This window comes from Liolophura sinensis, chromosome 7, assembly GCF_032854445.1.
Source record: "Liolophura sinensis isolate JHLJ2023 chromosome 7, CUHK_Ljap_v2, whole genome shotgun sequence".
NCBI lineage: Eukaryota > Metazoa > Mollusca > Polyplacophora > Chitonida > Chitonidae > Liolophura > Liolophura sinensis.
Genome location: NC_088301.1, coordinates 55,998,829 through 56,025,168, shown reverse-complemented (window position 1 = coordinate 56,025,168; position 26,340 = coordinate 55,998,829). Strand labels below are relative to the sequence as shown.

The window sequence follows — 26,340 nt, the reverse complement described above, 5'->3', positions numbered from 1 at the left end:
TTTTAGCCTCGTTCGAAACAGTAAGATTCTTAAGTCTAGAAAATGCACCTAATGCAACTGATATTCTTAGTTGTCTCATTTAATGCGCGGAAGTGGAGTAACAAGGAAATCGTTGACATGTATGGATCGTCAGTTCTATATACAGCCGTTAGGTAGAGAATTGTACATGTAGAATGACATTTGCTCTATGATGGCGATGACCAAATGTGTCCATCATCCAGTGTTTTGTGAGTTACATAACTCTCATTGATTTGTCCGGGCTTATCCGGATACACATATAATCTGTTTGGGGTATTTGCATTGTGCGTCATCACTGTTAACTTATACACTGCAATCTGTAATACGTTTTAGCGCGATGTTGATGACCGCTGTATAACCTATATGTATTAGTACGATTCTTAGTTCCAGTTAAAAAATGTATTTGTATTTGTTACTTTATATACTTATTTTGAATGATTATTTTGGTTTAGTTTGTAATTCTGACAGGTTTAAGTTTAGCGTTGGTTGTACACAAAGAGAGTTATATGTGTTAGATTACACACTGTAACCCTGGGTGTGTAATAATTTACCCTTTATGTATTATTCAGGAGACAAATGTATATTTCATGTGCAAATTGATGGCTGGGTTTATGCACGCTGAGAGGCAGATTATAATGATGATTGTAATAATAATTTTCTCCCAGACGGCGTCACTGGGGGCAAACACTGCATAAGGCATGTCCTACTGGTGCTGACTACACTATCAACCAAGTTTCTCCTCCTATCCACAGATCAACACGCCGCACCTCTGGGACAAACAGACCTGTGAATTACCATTTTCCTCGTAATTGAGTCTCACGACCGTGGGTGTTGCTACTGTTTTCCGTCGGTTACATGGAGACGGCCGATGTCCTGTTGAGAATTATCAGTCTATAGCATATACATATATACCATCGGTCTATTTCACGGGGAATCGAGCCAAACCCCAGAACACTGGTTAATTTATTAGGCATTTTCGTGCCGATGCATAATCCGTGGATTATCCATCCTACTTGTTCGATTTTTAGGCATGTGTGTGTCCCTCGGGCGAAAGACCGGCAATAAAAAGTGGATTGCTCTCGTTTGTTAAATTCAAGGCATGCATGAATGTTCTTTTCTTATATTTGCAGCCATTCATCGCGTGTTACGGCTGCCATTCCGGAATAATGGTTAATGGACTAAAGACACAACGAAGTCCCACGCTATCAACATTGTGAAGATAAGCATACGCGACCAGCATTGGCGTAAACAAATTTCAAGCAACTTTCCTTACAAAAAAATGCAAGGTACAGAAAAAAAACAGATGACATCTACGTGGTAACAGTGTATATATCATAAATTTATTTGGCGCTATATCAGTTTATACTTTGCTTTTTGTTATACACAGGTACACCGGGCATGTACAAACACGATTATGTTTTGTTGTAATTCTACAGCACACATTGTGCAGATGGAAACAAAGGCCAATGATATTTATTAGCCAGTGTTCATACTGTTGAGGCACTGCATCGATCACCTGGCTGAAGTGGTAAATGTCAAATTAGGCTACTTATTGACTTTATAAACTATAGACGGGTGAAGAAATGGAAACTAACCACACGCTGTTAGTGACAACCATCAAGCAAAAGTCAATTATAGATGTACGCCTTTGTCGTTATTGTTCTTAATACCGCACGTTACGCGCATGAACCGTTTGCTGAAAGCCTCTTAATGATGCATGTGGTCATCGCCGTTCCAGTTGCATAATGTGTCCAATAGCCTTATCAGCGAAGCATGTCTGTGCCTGCCTTATAACGGATGTGCTCTACAGACATTTGTCCCTGGTGAATCAAACTAGCATTAGCCATAGAAGAGCATAGGAGCATTCCTCACCAAACTGAATGTATTAGCAGAGCCAAGTTGAAACATCCCATTGCTACTTTGGACTGAAACGTAGTCCCCCATTGCATTAATACCTGAATGAAACTACCCAGGCCAGTGCATATATAAGTACACAGACATGTGATGAACAGCAATTGTGACATGAGTGGAGAAATTGAATTTGCTTTTGTGAATAATGATTTGACATTCTAGGTATCTAATATCCTTTCGTTTTTATTTCCAGCCTTCCGTGTTTAGCGCTTAAGCTTTGTTTAGTTTAATACTAAACGTTGATATCGCGAAAAATGTAATAAAATTTGATATGAGAGCAGAATGTGTGAAATGTGGCGAGAAAATTGTAAATATACATTTACACATCACTGAAGATGGCTGTTGACATTGAATGATGCTTAACATTATTTATTCATCTATTTGCATGACGTTGTGTTACACACTGCGAGTTCTGGGTTCGAACCTGTGCTCTACAGGGGGAGTGGGACGTCAATCGGCTGAGAACAACACTGCATTCGAATAGCTTACGGTTCTCTGTTCTATGTTTGACACATATCTGCCCATAGAACAGTAACTGCCACCCAAGGCCATTTGATGGCAAAACGCCAAGCTTTCTATCGATCTCTACGTCCCATTGAAGTAATACAAAAAGATGTGAAAGAGAAACTTGTGACTAAAACTAGATAGTTTTACTCTGTGTCTGGCAAACGAACGTTGCCGTTTTCCGACCAAATCACACATACTAGAAGGAGTGAAACTGGTGCCAGTTTCCGTAACTTGTAAGAAAAGGAACCCAATAGGTTAAACAGGCCGTTGAAAGCCAGCAAGGGATTCTGGACAAAGAGGTACACATCTGCACCGTGTATGCTTTCCTTTATGCGATCACATTTTGCAGAGCAGAATGTTCTGGGTATATTTTATTGATAAGATTTTCTCGATTAGTAGACCATTGCATCTTTTGTTAGTCTTTTTTCATTAGCCTTTGCGTAAGACAACGTTGTTCTGTAGGACTATGTGGTTTACCATTTTAACGTACTAGCCTCATTTATGGCGACGTAACTGATAAATGTCACCATAGTGAAATAGTGAAGATTTCCCAGTGGATGTCTTACTAATTTCATTGAAGCCGGTCCTTGGTATCTTGGATTTGATATTGCGATAAAGTGAAAACATCATTTGTGGCTAGTCTGAACTGAAATTCTTTATTACAGTTAGAACAAAATCTCAACCATTTGGGGGGGGGGGGAGCTTGTTTTTGTCTACCAGTTTGCTATACTAAATCCTCAAACGGTATTGGAGTCGTTGGTTTGGGCAACATAGTCTTGGAAAATTAGAAAACAATAAAGCTGTACAAAAAACGCTGTATTAATCTACATCATTTTTTCCGAATAGCTTTGTAATGAAAGGGCTTCTTTGGAAACTGAAATGCTTTGTCAAATAGAGTTGGGTTACGCGAAACAAAAGGCACAACCTGTCTGCTAACTGAAGCGGGCGATAGATAAGGATGAGCAAGCCCTTAAAGCGGCCGTTATTACCTATTAGCATCGATTGTGAAGCCCCTCGGGACTGGCTGTCCGCTCTGATGAAAGACAGCAACGGAAGTGCTTTACAAAGCCTCTGTAATTGACTGTAGATCGATCATGTTGGAAGATAGACCGTGTCGTGAATATTTCGCTATCAAGCACCACTCTGGTAAATATGAATACAGACACACCCTGATTGAACATGTATAACAGGGTGGTTGTCATAAACAATGGGGTTGTAGCAAACCACTCCCTAACAATCAGCAAATAACTCAGAGAATTTGGACATTCAGTGTCAAGTATTATAATGCTAGTTGCAAAAACAGAGTTTCATGTGTTGTAATTAATGTTTTATTTCACATTTCAATCTTAAGGGGGGTTGCTCTCAGGAGATTTGCGTATTTGGTTTGTAAATATTTCACATGATGATCTTGTATCTGGTTGATACAAAGAAATCCATGTCTAATTACGACGTTTTCAGTCATTACACACTTCGCATGTGATCTATTTTTGATAAAGCATTTTTTTATATACTGCATGCTATATAGGAGAGTCAATGGGCTGATTTAAGGTTAATCTGAAATCGCGAATACCGTAAGCCTACTGTTGAACATGTTAGCAGCCAGTGCATTTGAAGAAGTCATTTATCTTCATTTTTTCTTCTCTTGGTTTGTCAATTATTCAGTGTAAGATGTAGCTGGCTGTAACCACCATGGTGACTTTTCTATTCTTCGACCAGTGCACACACTAATCCAATGGATGACATGTCAACATGGCTTCTGGAAACTGTTTGCTCTGCCAGTCGACTTTCTGTAATAAAGGAGCGCCAACATCTGCTGCTCTCTCAGGGATCTGACTTTTATGGCTCCGTGTTCCACACTGACTGAATGGCACACATTCCCAAGAGTTTGAGACTTTAGAGCGAAATAGGACACACTATCCGCATCCCTATCTGTAGGAAATGAACACCAAGTCAAGAGGTAGATTGTTATTTCTGTGTGACATCGCCATTTCCCGATTTTAGTAAGTCGTCGAACGATTATGGAGTACAGAACCAAATAATGGATACTTCATCCCGACACTGTAATGTACATGGATAAGCAAGGTTCAGTTTATTGCCTTTTCTTGGTACCGAAGTGGTAAAGTGTAAACATTTTTTCAGTGTTTTAAATATAAAATCTAAAATAAATGCCAAATGAAAGTCGTTAAAATGAACTACGAGCTTCTGTCGTGTGTGATCAAGGTTATGACTGTAAACAATCAACACCATAGACATTCAATAATTGTGGCAGCATTTTCTGAAAATTTAGCAATGGATTATTGATGTTTAGATGTCACTGTCAGCTATCCAAGAAATACACAACGCACAGTGCATTGAGTACAGTGGGTATGGTGGATAGACATATACTTTTTTGCAGTATATGGTATACTGCCGGTCACGATCCCTTCTGTGAAAATTACATCAGTGGTGTAAAACGTTATTAAGTGTACGGTAAAGTTATGACATGTTAAGAGCAAATGCCCTCCTGGCTTTTACCTTGCTGTCTTGAGCTAGTGGGTGGCCTTAAGCGACCGCATTGCCTCAAGTGAAGTGTCCGTGCATGGAGGGTAAATGTCATAAGCCGATATAAAGAGCACATTAACAAGAGAGGAGTGCGGCCTGTTTTACCCTGCAAACTCTTCCAACAAGTGCCAAGGACCAGCCTCAGAAATCCGACCTTCAATCTATCCTGAAGCCGTCTCGCGGGAAACAGCGCCCTTTTGTAAATGCCGAGCACGACGACATCAATCATTTAATTGTGGCTACAGAGTCAAATAACAAATGTTCGAAGCCTGATAAATACTTAATATTGTATTGTGATCACGCAAGTTAGAGTCAGTTTACCCAACGTTAGCGATCAATTCTTGGCGATTCCCCACTGCCCGCCAGCGACACGCCCTCCAGGCCGCGGCTGACTGTAACAGACAAATCGCCACTGCTTTCATTATTGAGTAGAGCCAGCACGTGAAACGGTCCTTGTCACAATTCTGCTGTTAGAAAGCAAGGCACGCAGGAAGAACCATGTGAGGTCGGCGGTCCGTGAGGCCAACTCCGCTATGCTCAACGACAACAAAAGCGATGATAGCCTGTAGGCGCGACATAACTACCTGTTTCACAGTCATGGTATAGGCCTCTGTGGGCAACAAAGTACTACAATGGAATGGATGTACAGCAGGCTGTTGGAACTCACCACCGTTGCCAGTAAGTATTAACTCAATACGGAATACGCTCGTGCTTTACACGTTTTGAAAGTTAAGTCTTAAATTTGATACATAGGCAAAACGTGTCAGAACTGATTACTCTTGACTTGACTTGGGCAGCTTCCACTTAACCTGCTCTTTGCTCACTGCTTATTTTGTTCTGATAACTCTTCATCAGATGGATATTTAGAGTCAGGTGAACGGTTTGCACGTATTTCTTGGATAAATGTGTGAGGATATATATTCACACGACAGTAACCTGTTGCCTTAGTTTGAAATATAAACTCAATGCGACCAGTTGTTTACCGGCATTTCCATGATACAAATAAAGTCAAGACTGTTCTGTTTCCAGTGCCAAATGTTTGGCAAACCTTATCTGTCCTTACAAGTATGTTTCTTCTCTAAGGCATCATACTTTCTAAGCGAGCGTTCAGATAGTTACTAAATTTAAATGCCAGTACATTCATGTATCATTCATAGCATAGCATAGATTTTTGCTGTCATTTCAGAATAACAATATTAGTATGAAAACTTACAATTTCTTTCACCCGAAATTCTTTCTCTGATTAGGCGTCATCAGTTACCTTGAATCCCACGCTAAATGTCTGTTCTACTTGTCAGCATTGCTGGTTCCACTCTTCATTGCTTGCATACGCCGTTTGGTTGAGTTTGGTTGAGTAGTTCATCCAACACATACAAGACACATAACTATCAAACTGGTGATTTTTGCAACGCAATTTTTCCATATGTATAGTGGATAAGATGTGTATTTGCACCTAATGTTTTTGCTCTTTGTATTTTGCATACATGCGCAATCACATTGTCTTTTAGGTAAATATAGCTCTGCACGGTTGTCTACCACTACAAATTAAGAGCTGTGTACATCACAGTTGAAAATGTCAGAGCTATAACAAATTGGAGGATAGTGTTTGAAGGAGATTTCCTGTCACACGAAACATAATTGTTACTAATCTGGTTCTCCAAATGGCAAAGTGATTTACTACTGTAATCGATCCATATCGTAAAGCAAGTGTTTCTACTGACAGTATGCAGTGTAATCGGCCGTTATATTTGCTACAACTTCTTCTGTTGAATTATTCAAAATACAGTTTCCATTTCAATAACGTTACACCAGTGAAAGTGACAACTGAAGCATTGCTTTCCAAAATGTGCAGTAAAGCCGATAGAGTTGCCACCAAGCTCATTACACAAACTCAGTTCTCTGCCTCAGGGGATAGTGCAAACACGGACAAATATATAGTTACCTCAGCTGTATATTGTACTGCGATTCCAGTGGCTGCCGTTTTTCATGTGCCTACTTTATGCACGTTGTGGTTGCATTACATATTTGGAACAACAGTTCAAATGTCACGTTTACACATGGCGTTTACTAATCTGATTCCATACTGGAAAAAACTATGTAAGCAACTAAGACATGCTTAGGAAAGGAAGCTAGAGTTTGGAATCATCATTAAGAGGAAATTATAGTATGTTGGACACAGAGGTAGATAGAAATGACCCTTAAAATCCATGACCCTTAAAACCGGGAAGGTGTTATAATAATGTGAATTACTGCGTATGTTCATACAAAAAACCCCTACTATTTTACACTTAGAATATCAAGATCACAGCTATGCTACATCCCAGGATTAATTGAACTAAAGGTATCACTTCAGACCAGGGCCTGATTTCTAATGGTGTCGTAACGTTACGACCGAATCACCATGATGATGCATACTGACGGCATACGTTGCCTTGGTATTTGCGACCGGCGTAACATTACGACCGCTTTGAGAAACATCTCTTAGACAGAGACTGGTTGTTCCGTACCAGGCAGAGCCATTTTTCACCGTTACATCCCCACAGCAAAGTATGATTTTGATAGCAAAGGAGTGTGATCCAAATACTATGGTTTTTAAGTCTTTAACACTGGGACAAACAGGTAAACAGTCGAAGATTTGAAATGTATACCACTAGTCTTCCCAAAAAATAAGCTCCACATCTAAGTGTTCCTACGGCGTCTGAGAACAAGTGTGTATTAAGATATAATTTATTATATTCAATGAGTTTTCTCGAATTTAGAGTATGATGCTGCTGATGGGTCGTCTGCAACTTTATGTCAGAGGGTCTTATTTACCAAACTTCACCTGGTTTCCTCAGGTGCTAATGCTAAATATATGTGGACAAACCTAAAACTAATAGTTTTACACCTTCTTCGTTCCGTAACCCTTGGATCTTTTTTCACTTTATAGCGATCTTATTCCTGCTGACACAGAAAGGTGCTACCGTCACTTGTCCACGTGATATGTTTTCATCAGTGTTCGCTTGTTTCCGGGACATCCTGGGACCTAACGCCCAGGAACTAATTGTTGCTGGGGCGGATCTTCGCGCCGTAAAGGCCCGGTGTGAGTAAGTACAGTACTGGGTGACAAGCAGCAGCCGACAACCAAGATTAAAATACTAAAGAATACTGATCAAAAGTTTATGACATTATTTATTATTGTTTACCATTAAGTGGGTGTAAGCGTAAAGAGAAAAGTTTTTTCATGCATGGGTGTGCATCTCTTACAACTCATCAATCAACGATGAATGTGTCACCTGGTTTATACATATTTCCGTCATGATATATATTTTGCAATATAGCGGAAGTGACAATAATCTATATAACCATTTGTTCATTCGTTCAATTGCAATGTGGCTTATTCGCCCCTCTGTCGATGTCAAATATGAATATGACACTTTCTCTCTCTCATACTCACGCCCTTCAGGGACGGCAGTTTCAACAAGGCGGTGGGGTGTGTCCAAAATTTAAATCATGTTTGTCGTTATTCTGAACGGCAGGCTTTATTAAGTCGTCTCGCAAACACAGTCTTGATGGACGAAGGATTCAAAGTGTTTTGTGACAACCTTTTCCGTGAGTATGCTATGTATTACTTGCTTTAAACACTTCATTGTTTGCCTGTACAAAAGTGGATACTTAGGATTATACTCTTGATCAAAGGATTCTAATTTGTTTTAAAAAAAGATGTTTAAGAGGATCTCCTATCACAACAACTGTGACAGATTTCCAAAACTGAATAGCAAGAAACACACTATTGATGAAAATAATCAACAGTTAATCAATAGTCTATAATCGCTGTTGCTTATCCAAACCTGTATCTGTACATAAGCAACAAAGGCAATATGCGTGCTTGTAAAGTGGGCATGATCAGTGTAACAGTGGTTGCTTTTAACTACAACTAATGTATATCGTACATTTGCGTATGGATTTTTTTTTATAACTTTTCACATAAAAGGAGATGTTACGGATATCTAAATCCCAAGACATATTTTTTCACACACGGTACAACTATCTAACAAAAGTTATATCGTTTTTTGTTATTTGTCTAGAATGGTGTTAACGGCTTTCTATACCGCTTCCTAGCCAAATATCCGCTGGAAACAACTCTTGTATACAGTTGACTACAATGCCAATTTGTCGGTCTATATAAGACTGTAGAACTGTGGTCAGTGAACACCACGCCCGTGTAGCAGTGTATCTCCAGTGTGTGGTGCGTGAGACTGTGTATACTCTCTAATTAATTATAGTAGGCCTTCATGTGTGATCCCATGGTTTGACCAATAATGCCTTGTGATATAAAAAAACCCTGCAAATATGTGAAACACTGTCGATGTCACAACGTGACGAATTGCTGTCAGCGTGACGAATTGCTGTCAGTGTGACGAATTGCTCTCGGTCGGGCTCACGGAAGCACAAATCATGCATACTGGTTTGAACCGAATTCTGTACATTTTATAGTCACATCTCAGATTTCAGTTTTTCATAATTCATTTCATTTATTAACCACTGACAGAGGTGTACTCATACATATATATCAGCTTATTGTTCTATCCGAAAATGAAGAAACCTTTACATACAAGGTGAATAAATCTCATATGCTAAAATTAGGTGGGGTAATTTGTTTCATGCTGTGTAGTGTTCGTGTAGTGTATAGGAGAGTCCATATGGAAACGTACCTAATACAATCCATTTTGTGTAAATGTGGTTGACTTAACTTATTCCCACTTAACCTGCCCAACACTGCTCTACAACATACATGAGTATACATATTTTCAGTTAATTCAACATTTCCGTAATTATAGTGTTTACTCATTGAGGAAGGAAATTCTGAACATCATCGGCAACTGTTCTAAACTGTCACAGAATCCGTTTTAGTGAATAGTTAATGATGCATGGTCACTGCAACCCACTTGATATGTAATGTGTAATTTTTTGTACATATCTTGTAATACTGATGGCTTTATGACGCTGATTTCGATGGAAAAAATTGATGCCCCACTTATATGTTATTTCCCTTTGACCCGAACATTCACTTTTATCTTGTGGAGGAAGTTGTGCAGTTTGTGTTCATGTCAGATACAGTCAAGTGGGAAAATACCATTTGTATTGGGATCTACACATGGTATGAATAAAAACAATAAATAAAAATTCATGAGTCATTTAAGACGCCTGATTTCAGTAACTTATACTGCATGGCGAATCAAACACTTATTCACTCATTTCAAAAAGCGTTTGAAATACTGATAAGGTTCAATTCTAATACGCCTCTTTTATTTTCTAGGATATGGCGAAAACAAAGAGTGTCTGCTGAGGAAAAATACTGTGATACAACGTTGCATTGAATATCGCCAAGGGATTTTTGATTATGAAATGAGCGTCAATCGCGAGGACGAAACGGCTACGATGGAAACAGTATGCAAGTAATGGAAAAGTTTTTTTTGTATGTAAATATGACAACACAGTATTTGGAGTTTTTCTAGACCAGCGACGTCAAATAAATTGCAACTAACATCAGTACAATTTATTTACCTAATTCTGCGTATTCCCCGATGCAAGGGGTGTGTAAGTTGCTACTGTTGAAGTATTTGCATGAACATTTAGAATAAAACCCTAACTGATGTAAATTGACAAGAGGCTGCATTTAACCAATGAAGTGTGGCCATTTGCCAATTGTCGCACTGTGGTCGCTGCTCTGGTTTTAATCTCTATATATGCTGTAAGTCTTTTATACTTTATCACGATTATAAATCACAATAGGTGCACTGTACTAATTTTTCCTGAAATATATAGCAAAGAGGAGATAAGGGCAACATTCAAATGCGACATGTCATGAACCAATGATACAAACAAGTAATCTTTAAAGTCGGATTTTTTTATTTGTGCTTCAGTGCATTTCTTTCCTTTTTTTCCTCAGCTTCCTGCGGGGCATGACAGGCTGCATTGACTTACCAGTTCGGAATTCCTGTGACTCTGTCCTAGCTGATATTTTATTAAAATTCATGTCTGGGATTACGCCGCCTGTGTGTGAACCTTACCATCCCACAAACGATGCTTACTCGCCTTATTCCCTCATCACCAACACAACCTATTGGATTAGTTTCTTGTTTACCATGAGCTGCCTCCTGAACTTCAACTTTGACCTTGTGGTCTGGTTCCCCGAAAGGTGACAGAGCCATAGATAGTAGCCTCTGAACCGATCGAGGTGTCTCGTGTCTAACACATTATGCCACAGTCTACCTGCTCCGTCTTGGGTGTGATTCATGTTGTCTGGCCACAACGTTACACGGCAACCTGCTCCTTGGGCATGGGATAAATTGAATACAGCGTCGAGAAAATGAAATTATGGCGTCATTAGAGGGATTCATTTTTCTCCTTAAAATGAGAAAGCATGGTTAAAGAAGGGTTGACGGCGAGTGGCCTTCATATAAAATTCCGTTACAAACGCCATCGCAATTTATGCACTTAGATTTTACGAAGAGAATGGCCAGACGACTAAGATTGAAAACCTGTTCAAACACAGGCAAAATGTATGTCCTGATTTTCACTTATATTGAGAAGTGAGGCATGTAAACTGACGCAGTGTTCCCTTCAGCTGAAAATAAACTATGACCGTGGCACTGTGTTACCTATGTGAATAAAACCTGTGGTTTCGAGATGTGTACTATCTTCATTGGATTTGTGTGGCCCCTTTCCATTGAACATTTGGAACATGATTCATGGGATATAATTAATGATGGATCTGCTTTCGGTGTCCGATTCATGTCGATCTTCACTCCACATGCTGTATAAAAGCTTCTTCAATCTTAAAACCCAATTGTTTGTTAGTCTAAACCCAAACGTTTTAGACCTTCCCTGGAATATTATTCCATGTATGGGACCAAACCTCCAATACCAAGCATAATGCCTTGACAGAGACTTTATTAATTTATGTGTTTTTTTCTTTAAACAGAAAGTTCCATTAAGTGTATGATGTCATTTATCTGTCATCATGTTGTTGATATTTGTAAAATCTTGAAAGTCCGGAATACATTTCATAGTGCAAGCCATTAAATTATACAAATATTACATTACATCATTACATATTCCTCAGTGCATGGAATATAATCATGTCATATCCATAATTTCCTCTGTGAAAAGGCAGTTAACACCACATGAAACAATTACCACGATATATGACTGCAATATCGCGAAGTGGAGAAACAAAGCTCTACTTTATCATATTAAGACTTTATATGGGAATTTCTAGAATATCCGCTTTGTAATTTATTACTGAGGATAACTGTGCTGAAGTATCCCATCAATAACAGTTGCCTACCACAGTGGCATTCAAGGTACATGTGGTTGATGTGTATATATAACTTGTATTCGACCATTTTTACCTCTAACTCCACTTTATACATAAATGAAAACGACTGAAGTGTAAGCTTGTATATTATGTCTATTATAGTTTATTCATTAATTTGAGTTTAATCTAGTGTTGGTTGAATGCCATACTGGACTTCTAGATCTGCTCTGATGCGGAATGAAAAGGTGTGAGCATGGCATTTAACTATATGTAGTTAACTATTCAGATAAACCCCGCAGTTTATCTGGCCAAACATTCACAAAGCAATTGTTAATTCAGTCATTGCAGTTGATATTAATGTGATGTGTTTATGGGAGAAAAATCAGCGTAGTTAGTCCAATGGCGGTTGGAAATAACTAGCGGAGAGGAAAAGGTATTTCGACATTTATTTAAACATGTTCTTGCTTTATGCATCCCTAAATCTGCTTTGATCTGCACCTGTACAATTTTTATGAAAACTATAGTTATCATTCATGCACAATCCAAAACATGCAGGTACATACGCATGTTTAGTGAATGGATAAAATAATGAAAACAGGAAACGACTTCCATATCGGACAGATAGAATTAATGCCTATTGCAAAGGAAAGAAAGGTATGTGCTTCCCATTTTGTCGTAGCAATTAATTTGAGTTTGAACAAGAAGAATTGTGACAAGGCTTTATGTTGGCTCCACTGGGAATTTTACAAATTCAAAATGGGACCAAATCCTATAAACGAAGAGGATACTACATATGAGTTACTGAGGGAATTTGATTTTTCTATGGGGATTTGATTTATAAAAAAAGCCATGGCTGAAGCAAGGGAACCTCATTATGATCTCACGGCAGCAAGGCCACGCGTTAGTCATCACGCATTACCATAATACAATCTGTCTTTTATAGCATGTTTATGATTAAATAAAGTGAATTGGAGTGGACGATGGTTTGTATTTCTTATTTTTTGTTCCTCTTCTCAGGTCGTCAATAATATCTCATTTGTCAACGCTTCTCGCACTAAAAACTCATCTCTTTAATATTTAGCCTTCACTATTGGATTTGAGCGCGATGCTTATTCTGTTAGTGTAATTGCAAACCCATAATTTCAGCCCCCTAATCTGACCTTTGACATGTGTAGTCTACGCTAAAGAGAAACACGATCGATTCCGCCATTCCCTTGTGGTGGCCTGTAGAGGGTTAATTCAATTTACATACAAATAAGACGACCCTCATCCGTCCTTAATAGACTACCATCATTGTATCTTGGCCTGGCTAGTTTCATTATTAACCCAGAGTCTATAAAGCATCACTGAAATACTGGCTGATGAAAGTATGATCCTCCCGGTTATTTCATATAGCATATCTTCCTGAACATTGTCTATACATTTGCGTCGTCGCAACTGCACAACCCCCTGAATGCACTGAGAATGAAGTCGTCATCACACTGGCTGTCAAACCTCGTATGCCCATCATGTCATGAGGACAAAATGCTTTTCAGCAATATATAGTCTCAATTTTCGTATATTACTTTTTTGCCCGGTTTCCTCTCACCATAGTGCTGGCCGCCGTCATATATGGGAAATATTATTGGGTACGGTGTAAAACACCAATCAAATAAATAAATAAATACGTTACTCTTTATATATTGTAAGTCATCATGCGTCACACGAAACTATTCACATCAACTGCGGGACATCGTCATTTATTCTATGATAAATATCCTTCCTATATGATACGCACACCAGAGAACTTATTCGTGCCCCTCAAAGATAAGGTCAAGAATAACAGCCGTGCAATAGGATCTTTGTATCAGGAGGATATGTCTGTACTGTGTTATTTCGCAGAAAGTTCCTGAAAGATTTCAGCAGAAATAGCACTTCTTTCTCCATAAGCTGACTATATGACATATTCTTGTGTAGGTTATGTCTGTTGGGTGTCTCACAAATAAGATAACACGATTTATCAATGGGGTGGCAATTGTTGCTTTATAGGAACAATGTAGGGCTTATGGTCAGCTGTATGTAAAGGTGCTTCATTTTTATTAAGCGTAAGGCAACTGTTACTTAAGTATAATATGTAAAAAGCTTCAAGAATGGATCACAGAAAGCTTGCCCAGGGGTTGCCCTTCATTGTTGTATGACTGTATACAGCATTGGAAGAGATCCATGTCCCAGCAGCTGCCCGTTTGTACCTCGACACTATATATAGTGAAATAGGCCTGGAAGTGTCTGTCCTCATTCAGTATTTATATATGACTCTCCAAAGACCTTGCAATTTGGGGCAAGCTATCCCTGGAAATTGCCTAGCGTTGGTGATTATACAGAAGCGAAATTGGCGAGCTTTACATGTTTTTAGGTTTTTAATCCACAATTAAAGTTTACCCTATATGCCTCTTCCAGGGTGTTGTGAATAAGTAGTTAGGAATAATGTGGCTGTAATTAGGCCTACAGTACGTTTGGGATGTCGTACGTTAAAGGCCTACATGTATAAATATTGTTGCTTGATTTTCTGTTCTTATTTTAAAACCATGCAGATCAAAACATGTGATTATCGTTATTGTTAACCCTTAGTAAGTTACATTCGTATTAAAGTGGTTTGTCAATGGTCTACTGCAAATTTAGCATACATGTCCCACAGGTAGAGAATGTCAGCAATTGTTTAGTTCCACTGGGTACATATTATATATAAACGGATGTTCTGTTTTAGCACCAATATGTAGTTTTTCTCTGTATGCTTTTGTCTATTGCATATAATGTCAATTGGCTCATAACCCGGGGATAAAGGACCTGTGTGTATATAATTGACTTGAAATGTCAAAGCTATATAGTAACTTGAATGATCAGGCCTGGGAGTGCATTTTTGTGACAAGAGACATACCAGCCGGCAATTGTCAACAATATCACTCATTTAATATCAGGGCTGGCTACTCAAGCCCACAAGAGGTCTTTATGCTTCCAAACATTGTCACTGTACATTCATTTGTGGATTGCTAATTTTTCGTCAGTTATTCCTCTGTAAGGAATCACTGTGAGAGACGAGTTCCAATTCAATTGTTTAACACCAAGGGAAGTGACGGTTATAAATTAATAGTGTCAGCATAACCAATACATTTGCACTCATTTCTATTACCCATTACACAATCCTCTGTATTAGGCCATGTAGACAATGTAGACAGAACATATTTCGTTACCGCGCGCTTGGCATGGATGAGAGCAGCTGCGAAATGGTCATATATAACCGGTGAAATCTAGCATCTTCCCAGTTTATCTCAGTTAGGGTTTTATTCTCTGTTTATGTAAACGCGTAAATAGTAGCAACTTACACGTACGACTCTAGCACCATGGCAGCGGCAAAAGCAGATAAAAAAGTACAGTGAGGTTAATTACAATATAACTTCAGTGGTCTCGAATTACTAAAAATTCAAGGTCTTTTTCATCACGTATCATGAATACAATGCAAAACCTTCCTATAAACATTAGATAAGAGCGTACATATATAAATTCGTGACGGTCAAAAGAATTTAAGCATTTATGAAAACTAACGACTCCAAATATAAAACACTACGGCATATCTAGGGGAGAAACACAACGGAGACTCTGCGGCTGAGGTGAACAGCGTGCCAGTCCCAGGAGCCTCTCACCAATGCGGTCGCTACGAGTTCAAGTCCAGCTCAATACTGGCATCCTCTGCCAGGGTCTGCCAGCAGCCTGCGGATGATTCAAGTTCAAGTTCTTTCAGAACAACTAAACAATATACACACATTTTGTACAGTTCATTTCTTATTCCTATACTAATTATAAATATACAAGTTTTCCGTTATGCTCTGTATATTGTCATTGCTTTTTTGTATGTATTTGTACATTGTATAAGATATGTTTGCTCTGGATTGAAACAGCTTTTGAAAGGTAAAAACACTAGGTCTTGGCCGTATATTTTCAGGTATATGTTTTTATCCTTAAATTATTTAACTTCGTGTTAACAAGTATAAAATGTTTTTTCTATTGAAAATTCTATTTCGAAATCATCCTTAAACATCTTGTGAGTAATACCCTTAGATGAGGATGACATTTCGGCCTGCTAGTTTTGGATAAACTGGTCTTCAAGACGTTGTTCAAATAAAGCTATAAAATAAAAATATTCCGTCCAAGCTAATTCTTTAGAAATTTAAGTCTTTTCTATATTTACCCTTAAGGACCACAAATCACAATATTTCCCAATGCATTAAATGCATGCATAAGCCTTTGTTCTGACTCTGCCATGATAATATCATCTGCATACAATAATAATAAAATTTGTATTACAACATGAAGTTCGTTTTTAATTTCATCAGTTAGTGAACTAACACCTACGACATTGTTGGCCTCTAAAAGATCTTCAACAACGTTCAAAAACAATGCAAACAAAAGAGGGGATAAATTTTCACCCTGATTACCCCTGATTGACACACAAAGTATTCGCTGTATAGTTTACCATTTAAGATACAAGATTTGATATCTGCATACATATTTTGGATTAGCTTTAAACATTTGCCTGTAATCCCAGATTTCCCCAGCTTTTGCCATAAACCTTCTCGTCAGACTCTATCAAAAGATTGTGAAAAATCAATAAATACACAGTACAATCTCTTTTTACATTGTACAGAGTAATTAACTCTGGCAAATGTTGTCCAGCGTTGAGTGTCCAGTACAACATTAAATGTTTGACATACACTGGTCGTACTGTACCAGTAAACCAACTCTCAGTTAAAGTGTCAGTGTCCAGTACAACATTAAATGTTTGGCATACACTGGTCGTATTATACCAGAAATGCAACTCTCAGGTACACAGCCAGTGTCCAGTACCACATTAAATGTTCGACATACACTGGTCGTACTATACCAGTAAGCCAACTCTCAGGTACACAGCCAGTGTTCAGTACCACATTAAATGTTTGGCATACACCGGTCATATTATACCAGAAATGCAACTCTCAGGTACACAGCCAGTGTCCAGTACCACATTAAATGTTTTACATACATTGGCCGTATTATACCAGTAAGCCAACTCTCAGTAAGTCAAGAATATATCACTTATAGGACGGAAGTCAGGATTGTGGTGGGACAAAGCCCGGAAACCCACAACCAGCCTTCCGCTGACATACATTCCGGAAACGAAACCAACATGACTTGGACTTGATCTCACAGTGGCCGCACTGAATGCTCCATACAAATATAAAGTATGGATAAAATTTATTGTCGAAAGAAGTCAAGAAATGAATTCCCTGGCCCTGACCTACTAGCAGCTAATACAACCACAAACATGTTTTACTGACCATGTGTAACATGTTATACACATTCAAATGACCAGCGATGGCCGGAGTTAGAAGTCTGCGTGTGTGATAGATTATGAACACATTGGACATTTTTTTACTAAGTTATAGCCTTACAAGAAGCTTGTTTTTGATTTAAGGGATGTAATGGTCGAATCTCGCTTGTCAGTTTAAATAAGTTCGTGCGATTTCTTTATCAGATTGTTTAATCTGTGGAAGTTGCACAATACTAGTCATTATGTTGTAATGTTCAGCACGTGATTTATTTGTTTATTTATTCGATTAGTGTTTTACCCCATACTCAAGAATGTTTCACTTACACCACGGCGGTCAGCGTTATGATAGGTACACTCATATCATTGGCCTGTCTCGTCATTCTTTACTCGATTACTTACTGATGAGCATAGCTTCATTCTCCGTTATAGGCCAAACCAAAGAAGGTGTCGGTAAAATGTGCTATAAAAGAAACTACAAAATTAAGAGTAAAAGCAGATCAGTGACGAGAGCATGGCGTTTTAATATATTACCGGTGAAATCTAGTCTCTTGTCAGTTGGTCGGGGTTTTACTCAAACTGTCCATGTATATGCTTAAATAATAACAACATAAAAGACCCCATTCCGCTGGTGGTCACTAAATGTGGTGCATTTCTTGTAACACTTGTTTGTGACAGAATTTAAAACATGAGATGAGTAATCAGTCCGATTCTCTACAAGTTAAATTATCATCTTAGCACTAGACCTTCATGAGTTACTGACACCTACTGATTAAGCCAGTTATAATCTGCTGAGTGTCCGCAGTTGCAGACATTACTGCAATCCAGGTAGAGAGAAGGGCGGTAACTCTGCATCTACTTCTCCGTGTTAACTATGGTGGTTTGTCATGGAATCTCGGCGTCGAAACAGACATTCGTATGCGAGCCGTGGAGACGTGATTCTTCACAGCAACTGTTCCATTAAAGAGTTGATTTACGTAATACATCTGGTTTTCAAGTCACATTCGAAGCAAAAAACCCAAAACAAGTACCGTACATGCTTAGGCCTAAACTGAGAGTGTTTTTGGGAAGCCTTTGTTGATGTCCAGCTAGATGAATAATGTGACTCGATAAGGTAACTATGGTTTCTTGCAAATCGTTCCAGGTTTTATTTACTTGATTGTTCTTTAACGCCATATGCAATCATTTTTCACTTACACAATGGCGGCCATTTGTATTGGTGGAAGAAACTGACAAGTAACAGAGGAACAAACATACATACAGGTATAAGAAACCAAGTCACTTGTCCAAGGCCGGGTTTGAACAAACACCGCGATTAAAAGACATGCATGTTAACCATTCTTTCACGACCTGATCCAATCATTTTTTCCATCATTCAAAAGAATAGTTTACGCAATATCACTAGTACAGAAAGCCACCGTAAATATGATGATCAGGGCAGATCATCACATCGAATTTGATTTGAATCTTCTTCACAGGCTACTTTTGGAAACTTTAAAATTAATATTACTTCACTTAGCTAATATTTTACTAACGTCTTTGCCTTATATAACACCACCTGTGAGAAAACTGCCCCATCCAGATAACGGAGTTCCTTGCTGTTATTTTGTGAATGTTTACAATATTTTCCATATTAGGTCACGTGAAAGAGCTGAACGTGTAAACATTCTTAGCATTCTTAGATTTATATGTATATAAAAGGATGCATTCTAAAATGATGGTACCTATGCATTTAAAATTATGAAATCTAGCAGTGTATTTGTTTTAAGTAGCAAAAAAGGTTATGTGACGTCACTGGCCAAAATATAGTTAGATAAGGTTAATAAGGACAGCGCATGGTCTAAATTTTTTTATTGGGTTTTAAAAATTCTAAAAAAATAAATCGAATTATGTTTGTGAACACTGTTTAATGCTTCTTACTCTGACATACTATGCGTTAGTGTTTTCTCAACATTTCAATAAATAAATTAGTGAAAGTCGATACCCAACAAGGTGTTCTTACGTTAAATAAAGCTTAAAATTTCGTGCAGAAGGTATTTTTGATGGATGTGTCAGAAAGAATGAAATCAATAAAATATTTGAAGAGGGAAACAAAAACTTAATTAAGCACTAAACAACATTAAACGTAGCACTCAAGAGATATTTCACCAATTTTAAAAATGATTAAAGTACATGACGTCCAATTTCTGAAACAAGTAACAGGGTAACGCAACAGGCCAGATCTGATTTGTCGATATGGGAGAGAAAAAGTTCGCCGCTAAACTGATGTGTAGCAGGTCCTTATTATAAAGAACAGAAACCATTTCTGCTCAAAGAAACAGGGAAATTGGAATCAGATATACCTACGACTTATGACATTCCACTACATGATCTGTGGGAGCAAATCACGACTGAGCAGGGAGCAGGGACTATATTACAAATGGGTGATGATACTAATCATATCGATGAAATGCATCGAGTTCTTGGTTAGTGACATAGGTTCATTGTTGGTTTTATGAAAAGCCCTTTGTTAAGTAAGTCCTTAGGTACAATGACAACGTATGTTGTAGAGATATGAAGCTTAATTTGGGACAATTTAATACTGAGTGCGCCATGCGAAACTGAGCTCTGAAATATTTGTTTGCGCATAAATTGATATACCCTGTATCTATAGCCTTCATCGTATATTAGTTACAATCACAGGTTGTAAAGGGATTATATTTATGCCTGAGCACTACGAAAACCACTATTACTTTGTCACGCGTCATGTATTTGGTGCCAGTGACATGGTACTTCAGAGCGACGTGACTTTCTAATTTCACTGGAGCTGTACTGTTTCCAGAAGACAATTGTTACATGATTGAAGTAAAATTCAAAGCCCCTGTTAATTCAAAAGCAAACTATGAGACAGTACGACTTCATTAAGAATTCGAAAAAAATAATGCAAATTCTTTCGAGAGAGTAAATGCATCACTGATTTCAGTTCATTCACTGACGCATGTATAATTTTCATCGATTTGAATACTTTTTCATTTGTTTCAACGGACAATAAAACGGTATGTAATGAGTCATGGCGAAAAGAAGACGAGGGGAGATAACATCGAAAATCAGTGGAGAATGACTTTATGATCGATTTGCAGTCATTTTCTATGCACGGACTCCAAAACAAGTTCAGGCCTGTGTCTCTTGTGTCAAAAATTTAACGCTTCAACGTTTTTAATATCACTTATTCTTCCCAAGTAACAAAGGAAACAAATTTTTGTTCATATTAGGTGCTCATCCGGACCTTAAATTCCGGTTACATAGAAATTTATGTTTGCTGCTCTCGAGTAAAACATTTGCATGAGGCGTGAACTTGGTTGTTTACAAACTGATCGTGTGATTGGGTGTTTCTCGAATGCTTCAGTTTTACTTGGGAGCAGAGCACCACATAAAAAGCAGGAAGAAAAGAAATGCAGATTTGTAAGAGACAATTGATCGATAATATTCATCGATTCTATTCATGTAAAATCCGCACATGTAATACTCTTAGTGAGGCTATTAAAACTACAGCTGTAAAAACTTACAGAAAAAAAGAACGTGCATGATTAGAAAGTTTTGCTATGCTTAATGAAGATAGCGCAGTGCGGGGTTTAGGGCGTGAGCAAATAACTCTCGCTTGTCTGAGGAATATCAATTAAATCGTGTTTTCTAAATTTCGATGGAAATGCCGAGACAAAGACTCGCCAAACTGTTACTGACACATAAAGCGGAGTGTTTATAAACACCACGTTCGATTGCTCTGGGTTTGTTAAATGTTATGGCCTAACAAAACAATGTTCTTTTCAAAAGAAAAGTTCTTATCAAATAAATCTTTAATCAAACGTCATGAACTTGCGGATGGTCGTGGGTTTCCCCCCTAGTTCTGCCCGGTTTCCTCCCACCATAATGCTGCCTGACGTCGTAATATGAAATATTCTTGAGTACGGAGTAAAACACCAATCGATCAAAGTTTACGTCATCGACCTTGCAAGCACCAAACCCCAGTTCAATCTCAAGTAGAGACTGTACTTCCATACAAAGTGATAGGCCAAGAACTTGTTGGTCCAGTGCAGTATTACCTAATTCTGCCAAGTCATGACTAAATATATGTCATATTACTAGGGGTGTTTGGGTTGCTACTATTTAAGCATTTACATGAACAGGCCAGAGTTCACCGGTTATATGCGTGACTATTGTCAAATAACACATTTTCGAGGCGGGGCTTTTTTTTTACTGTGTATATTTTAGCCTTTTATATTTTATTCCTGCATAAACCAGGATTCTCCAGGGCGACTAGGGATCTACGAGGCATGGTCTCTTTGTTGTGTGTTTTTTTCTTTCTAGAGCACTTGATAATTGCTGTTAACAGCACTGCATTTTTTTACCCAGTTTTTCTTAAGCATTGCACTAAGGGAGCCTAATTTGCTAGTATCGCTACTATATTTTTCATTGAAACATTTAAAAGAACAGTTAGAATAAAACTCTAACTGAACTTAACTGACACGCTTCCGGGTTGCAAGTGTAACCATCCATCATCTATCACACTGTCGTCATTGTTCTGGTTTTAAGCAGTATATCGTAATCTTTTGTGTTATATTGTGTTATAAGAATTCCGTGCTGTTGAAAAAGAGATTAAATCCCAGACAAACAATAGATGAATAAATACATAAATAAATAAATAATGTCATATTAACACTTGATAAGACGGTGGCTGAACTTTACAGATCCCGGATCCTTCGCTAATTCTCATTTGTCTTCAAGCGTGCCCATTAACAAAGCGTCCAATGTATGCAGAGCAACCTGTCTTGTGAAACGATTTGCATTAAGACATTACCATTAGTACCTCAGTCAAAATTTCTGTTATGAGTCCAACAATATGATCTGTTTAAACTGTTGAGGATTAGATTTGAGACCAATTCATGCAAGCAAAGAGTGTTTCAAGCTGGCAACTGTTTGCGATCGGTCAATAGCCGCATGTTGAGAGTGGGAACTGTCACCCCAGTCACCGTCTGTCGTGTGACTAAGTCGACATGGCTATAGCCAGAGGGCTTAGGTGTTGGGGCTCGGGAGCAGAGGAATAATGGCATGCGAACTATTTCAAGAAAGCGGCAATGGAATTGCGTTCGATTGTTCTGGGTGGAACAACACAGCTGTCTAAGTCGGCTTACTAATATGGCGGCCATACGTAGGCCTTATCATCTTAGAAGTAGGAGGTATGTCACGCATGTGTGAACAGTCTGGAATACACATATTATGGTACTTGATCGAATATATCTATCAATCGGGACGAACAATTATACGTTTAGTAAGATTCATGGAAAATATAATCACGGACTTAAGAAAAGTTTTTATACCACTTTACATCAACAAAATCATTTATATTCTATTGCTCTGTTTGTTTATTTGTTCATTTGATGGGTGTTTTAGGCCATCCTCAAGAATAAAGGTTCACTTATACGACGGCGGCCAGCATTATGGTGGAAACAAACCGCAGGAAATCTAGCACCATCCACAAATTGCTGGCAGACCTTCTCGCGTATTACCGGAGAGTAAGCCAGCGAGCAATTTACAGTGGGCACAAGAGCTGTACTAAATATAAAGCTACACAGTCTTTCTGGTTATGTTTATTATTTCTTGATGATAATGTTGTTGCACAATCAATGTCTAAAGGGTTTAAACAATGATATTCAAGAAGTATTACGCTTAAAATCCACTATGACCTGTAGGTAATACAAATGTATCAAAGCCAAAAACAAGCATAATATATGAAAATACATTTATTGCATAGGTAAAGGAATATGAATTAAATGGCGAGGAAACGTTGAGTTTATTTACAATGTATTATAAATTATCTGATGTAACCGGAATGTTATGTATAAGAAACAAATTGTACAACCAAAGCGATGAAACACATGATTAGTACTGTATAAAAAGAGAATGAGATATGTGTGGAGCGGCTGTATGGAAGACATCCTGGCGGTTTGAGTCCTGACATCAGACGAACAGTCACATCCGCCGACTCGGCACTACAATACGACCTCACCGGCCGTTCGGCACACATCGTTATGGCATCTACAAAGCTGTGATGGTGAAGAAACAAAACATCCATTACTAACATCAACCTGGTCAGATTTTCATCATTCAACTTTTGCTTAAATAAATATAAGGCAAGTACCATTCCTAGTGAATTTTGTATCATGTTCTAGATTGATTCTCCTCCTTTCCTGGCACAGTGGCTGTATATTTAGGCATATTCCATTTTGCGCTTGTAGTTAATTTTCGTATAAAACCATACTCCTTCGGAGTTATGTATTGCTTATTGTAATATATTTGTATGAAGTTACTAGTTTTGGTTGCCTTATTGAGTCGTATTTTGAATAGATAGAGAACAGCTGACATTTCATCTGTTTGACCAACCTTTTACATCAATTGACACTCGGGTAAGCAAGACTAGATTCCATTGTATTCACGTATATAATAGTGTCGTCCAGTAGTATCAACAAATTGTGATGCCATGCGTTTGTGCATCGCAAATGGTGCGGCGTAAGAGAAATACAAGTTTTCAAGATAAATCTTGTATAGAAAATCCGTACAAATGTTAGATACCTGATGCCATAATTAGACATCAACAGTTCGTTAAGGCCAGAAAAGTTCCAGAGGGTAAAACCCATTGCACGCCTCCTCTGTATCAGACCCGTATTTTTAAGACGGCCCTGTACATTAAAACAAACTGTCCTCCTTAAAAGTGCTAGGTATACTGTAAACTTCATAGCCCAAAATAATCTTTACTAAGTGAAAGTAACTGTGAAAAATTCATGCAGTTGTTCACTTTGTAGCTGCAGTGATATTCATACGAGTCCATAAATACAGAATATATATTACCAAAGATTTTGTCATAAATGTCATATGCATGCATGGGATTATACTATCACAACTGAAGAGTGTAAGCTTATCTATTGTCCACTGGAAAAGAAAAACGTATTTATTCAGAAAGGTATGTTACCTGCATATAAGTTTCAAATACAGTTCCGTAGTATAGGCAAACTGTTTTTCTCTTTCGAATTCTTTTGCCACCTGTGAACTGCACTCGTTTATTTGGTCTTTATACCTTGTCACACAGTGGGCTGACTCGACTTGGACTGTAAACGGGAAGGACATTCGCAATAGTTACCACGGCAACTTGAACGCAAAAACACAAAAACGAATCAACGGCATCACATTCATCTTTTCAGGAGTGAATGTACGAGTCGTGCAAATGGAAATGACGGATATAAAAATGTTCGCCCGAAGAAGAAGGGAACAAGTATATCTTATGATCATAGCCAAATGCCTGTGGCTTGATGATGTCATCGCCAATGCTCACTTCAATACTACAACACTAGTGTCTTTCACGCATTCAGTCTCATTTAGTAATGGCGTTGCTATACTACTATATCTACTATGGCCGACAGGATATCAAATTTAGGTTACTTCAGTTGGCAGAAAAAAGTATCCAGAAAGCCAAACACAGAATCTCGCCCTGCATGAGCCTGGGGTTATTGCTTCTATGACAAATGCATCTGCAATGGCTCATTATCACTTACTCAGGTTGAAAATAGCAAAAAAATATTTCAAGAAACATTCAGACATATTAAAAACATCAACGTAAAAAATGTTCAAATTTTCTTCTTAATAGTTTGTTAGATAACATTTTCTGCTTGAAATACAAAAAATCTTGGGAAACAGAGTATATGTACTTAAGAATGTGAAAAAGTACATTTGTTACTATTATATACAATCAATATTTTGAGCTTCAACAAATTATAATGAAAATTAGAATATCTCAACCCACCGTCTAAATGATCACATGTGAATTCAAAGGCGGAGCGCATCTGGGCAAGGTCGACAGTTCTATGTATAAGATCTTGTTTTATGATGTCCGAGCGACAGGTGTATATGATGTGCTGAATGCATGATATAGTGACGTCAAACTTCCATCTCTGTAAAATAATTATGAGCTTACTGTTCGGAATTTGATAATTATGTGACGTCGTTAAAGGAAACAGCCTAGAAAATAACACAGTTCATAAACCTATACACTATCGTAATTCAGAAACTGACAAGAAGTATATTCTAGATATGATATCTGAATCTCACCTAATACTGAACTCATAACCATTTATAATCAAAATAAACCAACAATGTCTTGACTTACAAACATTTCGATCGCAAAATCTTCACATCGTTGCTAGCAGTCAATCCTGTTTCGTCAGAGGCGACGTGGCGTAGACAGTTGTAGACGCCCATGATGACGTCATCAGGACAAGCACTGACGAAACCCAGCCTCAAAACTGTGACAAGGCAACCTACAGCGACAAAACAAGAATATATCTCGTGTACCACGTCAGTGTCAGTGCTTTTAGCCTATTGTGATTATATATTCGACTGATACACTGATGGCATGAGAGAATTTATATTTACTTAAAATCGTGAGACTTTCTGCTTCATAGAAGTTATATAGAAGATATATAAACGTCTCGGCTCAAAATAAACCACACAGCCGCATTCATTCCCACTTTTTTTACCAAAAAAATGTTTGATGGCATCAAACCAGAAAAAAATGCCTCTGTTTGGCGCAAAAAACTTGTAGGCCTCGGTTCGTGTTTTATCTTGCTAAAACCAAATTACACAACTCCCCGAACTCGATGGATAAATGTGGCACGCTTTCTTGGCTCGGATTAAG

At 38.1% G+C, this 26,340-nt stretch overlaps 1 protein-coding gene and 1 long non-coding RNA gene across 2 annotated transcripts; one reads left to right on the top strand and one right to left on the bottom strand.

Annotated features, from left to right (window-relative positions):
• The first annotated feature begins 5,276 nt into the window (after nucleotides 1-5,276).
• On the top strand, nucleotides 5,277-13,425 carry LOC135471530 (uncharacterized). The gene is made up of 5 exons (XM_064750796.1): nucleotides 5,277-5,655; nucleotides 7,907-8,063; nucleotides 8,423-8,568; nucleotides 10,277-10,415; nucleotides 10,910-13,425. The coding sequence occupies exons 1-5, from the start codon at nucleotides 5,610-5,612 to the stop codon at nucleotides 11,160-11,162; spliced, it is 741 nt and encodes a 246-aa protein (XP_064606866.1). The 5' UTR covers nucleotides 5,277-5,609; the 3' UTR covers nucleotides 11,163-13,425.
• A 9,813-nt stretch (nucleotides 13,426-23,238) lies between these two features.
• On the bottom strand, nucleotides 23,239-25,588 carry LOC135471961 (uncharacterized). The gene is made up of 3 exons (XR_010444486.1): nucleotides 25,450-25,588; nucleotides 24,622-24,757; nucleotides 23,239-23,698 (listed from the first exon to the last, which is right to left on the bottom strand). It is a non-coding gene; the product is annotated as an uncharacterized LOC135471961 (long non-coding RNA).
• Between the last annotated feature and the right edge of the window lie 752 nt (nucleotides 25,589-26,340).

Coding starts and splice junctions, on each gene's coding strand:
- LOC135471530 (XM_064750796.1), top strand. CDS start 5,610: ATGGAATGGATGTACAGCAGGCTGTTGGAACTCACCACCGTTGCCA. Junction 8,064..8,422: donor GCCGTAAAGGCCCGGTGTGA/GTAAGTACAGTA, acceptor CACGCCCTTCAG/GGACGGCAGTTTCAACAAGG. Junction 8,569..10,276: donor GTTTTGTGACAACCTTTTCC/GTGAGTATGCTA, acceptor TTTATTTTCTAG/GATATGGCGAAAACAAAGAG.